The sequence below is a fragment of the Cariama cristata genome, unplaced genomic scaffold (assembly GCF_000690535.1).
Source record: "Cariama cristata isolate BGI_N322 unplaced genomic scaffold, ASM69053v1 scaffold9852, whole genome shotgun sequence".
NCBI lineage: Eukaryota > Metazoa > Chordata > Aves > Cariamiformes > Cariamidae > Cariama > Cariama cristata.
The window spans coordinates 81,069-88,843 of NW_009603235.1; the positions used below are offsets into that span (position 1 = coordinate 81,069).

Here is a 7,775-nt window from a genome sequence, read left to right on the forward strand (position 1 = left end):
AAACAGCAGGTTTGCCATATATGTCAGTGTTTGTTGTGCTTTTGGTGTTACGGTGTTTTGTATTTGTCACTGAAAAGGCTGCAGATGCTCATAAACCAGCATGCTGCTCATCGATGTTACTGCTTCTCTCCCGTGCTTTCTGCTGCAGTGAGCACGGCACAGTGAAGCAATCAATGTTGCATCTGCAAAATGACTGTGTTTGCCGCTTCCCGTAATCATAGCCCATGGCTTGAATCAGCTAGCCTTGATTTTTTTTTGCATGACTAAGACGATTCCTACTACTCTTAGTTTCAGAGTTGACATGGGATGGATCAAAACTTCGTCACTGACTTCACTGACTTGGACTCTAAAGCAAGGCGATACCTGTAAAGCACAGATTGAAATGGGAGTGCACCTCTGATGTACAGAATCTCCGTTTCCCCGCTTAGGTGCAGCTGTGTGCTTTCCTTACCCAGGTCATGCAAAGCGCTCTCTTCCTTTCTCACGGGTCTAATAAATAATTCCCTCTAGAGGACTAAACTGCCATACTAAAGTCTTGTTTACTTACAGTACAGCCATCTTCCAGAACAGCATATGTGAATTTGCTGTTTCCTTCAGCCTTGATCTCACTTTCCATAGAGCTCATCAGTTTCAGAGCTTTTTTAACATTTCCACTGGCTTGATCCATGTAGGCGATGCTGTTCTTGCAGTGGTAGGTGATGTTCTGGGAGGCACGGCTGGAGAGGATGCGGAGGAAGGCCAGCTGAACTTCTGAGACATCCTCTGGAAGCTCAGGATCTCCGTAACTGAACTGCAGGGTACAACACATAAGCAACAGTTTCTGTTTAATTGTGTCTAGGGACAGTCCATGTAGTTATTGTTTCACCCACTAAATGTCTAGCTTAGTTTAATTTCAGGATTTTTTTTTTTAGAACATTGTGAGGTATGCAGGCACAATGTGTGTACTACCTTTTGAGCTGTTAACTGTGGTAATTTCTTACCTGGAAGCCTCCATTCATAGATTCTCCAAACCAAACGTGTTTCTTTCCACTGCTTTCGCTGGTCCACCAGTTTTTCCTCGGCACGGTGCTGGGGTTAGCATTGAGGCATGTCTCACCAGTTTCCATATTACAGTATACTTTAATAGCGTCCATCTTGCAGCCTTGGTTAGGATCAATCCAGTACTGTCCTAGAGATAAAAAAAAAATAAAAATGTTAAGGGGCTTTAATGTATTTGGAGAAGAATCTGACTGCATGATGGTGAAGCTTATTTCTATTCCACGTTCCTGAGCCAAACTAGGACACATTAATTTTGACAGAAGAGATGCCACAGAAAACATGATACAAAATGTACTGAGTTCATGTGAATACTGTGATATGAGTGACATTTGAAATAAGTACAGAACTTATAGTTGTCATGGGTTTTTTCCATAAAATTATGTAAACAGACATTCATTTATAAGCATGTAAGGACTGGAGTTGAAGTCAGTGTATATACTGCATAGTAAATTAAAGTTTAAAATTATTACTACATTTATCATCTTTATCATGACATATCTTTAAAAAACAAAATATAATTTTTGTAGCAGATCTCTGCATTTAAACACTCAAGGACAATTGCTATGCTAGTGACCTTTGCAGCGCTGGCCTCTCTAGAGGAGTCTAGGAAATCCATTTCATAGCTTCATAAAAACCCAAAACCAAAACCCCCAAAATAAAAATGAATATCTGCTACCATTGGTGAAAATAAAAACCTAACATACCACTCTTGAGCTCAGGATGGCAGAATTTCAGATCTCTGCAGTTACGAGCTGGATTCTTCTGTGACCCATCAGGACTAATGATGTTTTCAATCTGGTTGTTAATTGATTTCATTGAAGATATGATGTCACCCAGATTGATATCATTTTCTTTTGGCTCATCTCGATATTCATACCCATAGCCCACTGGACCTTTTTCACCAGCACCCAGGGCAGCCGCACCACCACAACATGGACCAGGAGGACCAGAAGGACCAGGAAGACCAGGCTGGCCTGGTGGACCCTAAGAAAATAGTGAACATAGCGCTGAGTAGAGATCACAGGTTAAAACTAAAAGTCTGTGTGGGACCTAATCGTAAACATTTAATTTACTTGTTCATTAAATAATGGCACTTGCTATGTATAAACATCTCTTAGACTTTCCAGGCCTTTATTTTCCTAAAATCGGAATTTTCTTTTCCTAATTTTGTGAAGCTGTGACTGTCCTTCTTCTGGCTCGGCTTTGAGAAGGAGAAGGAATGCTTTCCACGAAAATCCAGAGAATAACCGTTTCCTGGCTTTAGGAGAAGTGACTATGCTAGTGACCTCTGCAGCACTGGCCTCTCTGGAGTCCAGGAAGCCCATTTCATAGCTTCCAAGACACAAAGGGAGTCTGTGCTCTGAAGTGAGGAGGAGATCCTGCCTTCCCATTGTATGCAGAAAACTCAGTGATTATCTGAGACTAACACAACGGCCAGCGCATCAATAGTTACACGGAACTACAAATGATCCGTAGTTTTTGGATTTAGCCTTGATAGCTAGATACCTCCTACCACAAACTGTCCGTGAAATACAAAATTTTCTGAAGGAGATATTTAAATAGGAGAGAGCCCTATGTTTCATGGATAATCCCTAAAGATTTATTTCTTTGAGTGTGCACAATTTACTTACTGCAGGGCCACTTTCACCTCTGTTACCACGGGGGCCAGGAGGACCGATTGGACCTGGATAGCCACTTGTACCATCTTTTCCAGGTGGCCCAGCTGGTCCTGGGGGACCCTAGAACAATGTTGAACACAAATAATATGGTCAAAATAGTTTACCAGATAATGTTAAATTCAGAAATACTTTGTGAGATATTTCAAACATGTCTGTACAATTTATCAGGTGTTTTCTCTTTCTTCAGCTATTGCCTATTCAGATGGCAAATTTATTTATTTAACCACACCGTCTGAATCTTCCTTCCAGTTATGCTAAGCAAGGAGTTTTTCTTACCCTTGCACCTGAAGCTCCTGGACTTCCAATTGCACCTTGTGGACCCAGGGGACCCTATGAAGAAGATAAAAGTAAGTCATACACCTCCCAATAATATTTTGCACCTAGCTGGATGTACCTTCAATAAAGACATTGAAAACATCTTTAAGATTATCTGAAACACATCCTTATAAAAGGATTATGTCCGATATGAGACAGACCGGTTGCCATTCTTTAACTAGAAAAAAATATTGAATGTTCTCTGTATGAAAGAATGTTAGTGATGTGATATCCAAAAAGAAAGCCAACCAACATCAATGAGCTTTGGATGAAATCTTGTATTCATAAGAATACATAGCTATATGCTCAAAATGCTGCATTTTTAATTGTATTACCAGTATTTAAATAATGTGACAAACACTCATGTTTTCAAATACATTTAAAAATTTGCTCTATTTATGCAGCACAAAGAACTAAGGCATATGTTCAAAAATCATTGATCACCTCACTGTCATAGTGTAAATGAGAATTTATCAGATTTTTTTTTTTGCTCATGCTATACATTAGACAACAGATTATACTGTGTTGTTAAGGAGGTTGATATTGATGGCATTCATAGTTAACACTTCCATATTTTTTGCCATCATAATAGATTAATTGAGTGAGTTTTGGTTTCTTGATTCTCACTTGTATCATAAGTACTATTAAATAGTTCTTTTCAGTATAAATCCCTTTATAAATTTTTACTTGTCATAAACACCTAGGGCATGCCTATTACCTTTCAATTCTTTTAGCTATTAAGAACTGTTCAGGGTGGTAATGCATGTTTACCAATCCAATGCAAAATACTCACAGGAGGACCAGGGAGACCAGGTGTACCAGGAAATCCTCTATGACCCTTTATACCGGTGCTGCCTCGTTCACCAGTTTCACCTTTATCACCACGAGGACCTTGGGGACCCTGTAAGAGTAGATTTGCAATAAAAGGAATATATAAAGAAATAAGAGAAATGCCCAAATAACAGGAAATAGTGAATGTATGATATCACAAATACTTTAAATATGACTTACAGCAGGACCACGAGCACCAGCAGGACCAGCAGAGCCAGGAGGGCCAGGTGGACCCTGTGACACAATAAGAATAAGATGGTATGCATCACTTGGAGTTGACTAGACCGCCTTTTTACTTCCAGATACACAGTATGTTCAAAGCCAGCAGCTGTTTGGAAACAAGGGGGAGCTCCACACACACACAAAATAATCAGCAAGAATTCAGTTCCTTTTCCTGTCAATGTTAGTCTTAATTAGCTGCTTGTAGGCACACATACCACATGCGCTAGACCCCTGGTTCATGTGCTGGTGTCAGCACTTCTCAGAAGAAAAACTTGAAGACTTTCGAAGTTACTCCCTTAGTTTAAATAATGTCGTTTGTGCTGCATGAGGACCAGATGGGATGGAAATGAAGATAGGACCTTGGTGGGGTGATGCGCTTTTTGGCATCCTAAGCAGTATGTGAATTTTGAACTTAATTTATGTACAGTTATCAGAACATAAACAGTGATGTCTTTCCCCTTGATATTCTTATAAAAGAGAGGTCCTCAATGCCAAGACACTATAACAGTAACAAATGTATAACTGTTCCAAACTTCTACTTTATTGCTGCATTAAATGAACTTTGCACAGGAAAGGTAGGTAAATAAGCAGTAAGCTATTTATTTTGGTCTTACCTGAAATCCTCTTTCACCAGCTTTTCCAGGTGCACCACTGGTACCTGCAGGTCCAGGGTGACCAGGAGGTCCTGGAGGGCCAGGGGAGCCATTTTCACCACGGTCACCCTGCAGATAGTAACAGTTGGCAGGATAATTAATTTAATGTTTTACAGACCTACAATGTAAAGAGTATATTCAGCGGAGCATAAGAGGTTCAAGGAACAAGTTACATACATGGAACCATGTATATTATCTCTACATAACATTTATTTGGCAGTCTAAAGATATTGGTGATGCCTTACTTTGCCTCCTGGGGATCCATCACGTCCAGGCAAGCCATCTGAGCCAGGGTTACCCTGGAAAAGACAGTGGTACAGTTTGTTCATAAACTGGATGCTGAATAGACAGCTTGTTTTCCAGTAAGCTTAAATAGTGCTCATCAAAGAAAGAGGAAGTTTTCAAGAAGGACGAGTTCCTGGAGGTGGAGAGGCCCATAAAAGACCTGCAAGACCTGCGTTATTTTGTAGGCGTACAGGCAGTGCAGTCTCTTGTTCAGTTCCAAGTGAGACAGAGATGTGGTCTACAGGTAGCAAAAGGTATAGCAGAGACAGCAGGCTACGCCACCTTATGTGAGAACGTCACCTGCCCAGGTCCCTGTGCATCAGGCACTTGAAGGATGCTTTGTGAACCTTAACGCGTATTTATTCCCAGAGGAGTCTCCCGTTTGTAACTCGCAAGCTAGCAGGAAGGTCTAATACATCCACTCACATCTCTGCCAGGCTCTCCAGGTAAGCCTCTTTGTCCAATCGGTCCTTGTGGACCAGGAGCACCGCGTTCCCCTGGGATGCCATTGACGCCTGGTTTACCATCTTCACCCTGAAGAAAAAGGGAAAGGATTTCATTGCAAATAGATAACGTACTTATGAAATACCATCGTATTGTACATCTTTAATTAAATACACAGTGATTATGAAGGAGGCCTAATAAAGTGAAGGGCCAGTGTGACTTTGGTGATTATGAATTCTCCAAATAACAAAGATAAAAACTTGGCCAAACTGGTTTCTTTTCATTGCTGGTAATATTCATGCAAGGCCATTGAACCCAAGGAATGTTCCTTCTTGTTTTGTAAACTAAGAAATAATAAATGAGCATGTCTCTTTTCGTATGCCCAAAAACAATAGACAAAGCAGTTAACAAAAAAAATATGCTGATCTATCACTATATTAGTGATAAAATACAAACCACGCCTCACACCACTTCCCTGGAGGGAGGTGAAAGTGTTTTTCTGTTTGGGTCATAACATTTAAGCAAGATAAAATATTGAGAATTAAGCAAAGATAAACAACTTGCGGTAGGTGAGACTATGACTCAGATCTTGTCTCAAGGAGAGTTTAAAGCCCATGACCCTCCTTAAGACAACCTCACATCCCACAGCTGCTGCTTAGTGGACATTTTAAAGCCTGATCTTACAAGTGTAGACACACATAACTAAATTCTGTAGTCTCTGGACTAAAAAGCGTTAAAAAAAATACAACATGTTCACTACTTTCTGTATCTCTAAGCTATTTTCAGCAGCTGGATTACAGTCCCTGTGTTAGCGTTGAGGCTATTGCTGCAGTGAATGCTCTCTCACCTTGGCACCTGCCATCCCAGGTGGACCACTCGGGCCACGCAGACCTGGCAAACCCGTGCCACCCCGGCCACCAACAATGCCTTGAGGACCTGGTTCACCTGGTGCCCCCTGTTGAAGAAAAGGTCAGATCAGTCAATGCTGAGCATCTTCAACATTCAATAGGTGGCTTCTTATTCTTGACAGACATAATCCCTGTCTATTGGTGTAACAGTCCCTGGCTGGATGTGTACTTACCCTTTCTCCTCGTGCACCTGGTGGCCCTTTTTCACCTGGTGAGCCAGGCTCACCTCTTGTTCCAGCAGGTCCTGGACTGCCAGGAGAACCGGCACTACCAGGGGGTCCAGGAGGCCCATCCTTGCCTGCAGGCCCTGCGTTACCAGGGGGACCTGGACTACCCTAAAAAGAATTTTAAAAAGAAGAGCGTGAGCTGTGTTATCTGAAATAGCAGCACGCGCTTACTGGCATTGATCTTTCCTCATGAAAGCCAACCAGATTTGAGTTACTGCCTGAAGGCGGATTTAGGGTCCAGCCTCTATGTACCCCAATCTGATCTGGTCTTATAAAGAGAACTGGTCTTATAAAGAGAATACTTTCGCCTACCACTTTCATAACTGATATTTTTTTTTTTTTCTCCCTACTCACTGGACATATGGTTTGCATAACCTGCACGTTTTGGATGCCCAGTGGTTGTAATGCAGCCAACACAGGACACACGTTCCTTACTCGTGGCTCTGCCACAGCAATTTGAAATAGTAGCAGACCCTGCTGATTTCTTGAATTATTCCTGCCAGATACCTTTAAGGTGGTGTCTTAGACATGTGCAGAATGAAATGTCTTTCATTAAAACTCTTAGCTTAGCCAATCAATGGAAAGCATTAAGTTGACTTTAATCCTACTTTTTCTTTCTATTCAGCAATATTCTAATTTGCATCTGTCTGTAAGCATAAGACAGAAAATAAAAATTCGTTTATTCAAATATAAAAGATTTTTTCTTACTTTATAACTAACTCAGTTACCATACAACAAAGGATAACTTATAATTTTGATTAAAAAAAAAAATATGGGTAAATCCATTATATTCTTTGTATTTTCTTAATTTTTAAAGAATCAAAAATCAGAATCTAATTTTTACTATGCAAGTCAAAAGTAGGTGCATGTTGAATATGCAAGGATATTATGAAACAGCCTTTCTTCATACACAGATATTGTGTAAAATATTGGAACTAAGCCAACATATCAGCATACATTTTTATAATAGGACACTGCAAATTGGTAGGTTAAACTTCAGATGTAGGCCATACCATAAGAGAGAAACTTTGCCACAAGAATTTTTCCAAATGCCTCTGTCCCAAGAGAATGAAATCTTAGGCTATTCCATTCTACAGGCAACTAAAAAAAAATTATCAAAAGTGATCTACAAAATGTAGTTTTGAAAATGCATACTAGTTCAAGATCCTGAAT

General features: G+C 40.4%; 1 protein-coding gene across 1 annotated transcript in view; it reads right to left on the minus strand.

Moving 5' to 3' along the window:
* The window catches only part of LOC104157670 (collagen alpha-1(III) chain-like), a gene marked incomplete at its 5' end in the record, with an annotated part of 8,384 nt that extends 1,674 nt beyond the window's left edge, over positions 1-6,710 (minus strand). Inside the window, 12 exons of the mRNA XM_009695094.1 lie at positions 548-790; positions 981-1,168; positions 1,743-2,022; positions 2,670-2,777; positions 2,994-3,047; positions 3,826-3,933; positions 4,044-4,097; positions 4,700-4,807; positions 4,984-5,037; positions 5,450-5,557; positions 6,315-6,422; positions 6,549-6,710. Coding sequence (XP_009693396.1) covers positions 548-790; positions 981-1,168; positions 1,743-2,022; positions 2,670-2,777; positions 2,994-3,047; positions 3,826-3,933; positions 4,044-4,097; positions 4,700-4,807; positions 4,984-5,037; positions 5,450-5,557; positions 6,315-6,422; positions 6,549-6,710 — 1,575 coding nt within the window. The remainder of the gene's footprint in view (positions 1-547; positions 791-980; positions 1,169-1,742; positions 2,023-2,669; positions 2,778-2,993; positions 3,048-3,825; positions 3,934-4,043; positions 4,098-4,699; positions 4,808-4,983; positions 5,038-5,449; positions 5,558-6,314; positions 6,423-6,548) is intronic.
* Positions 6,711-7,775: the final 1,065 nt, after the last annotated feature.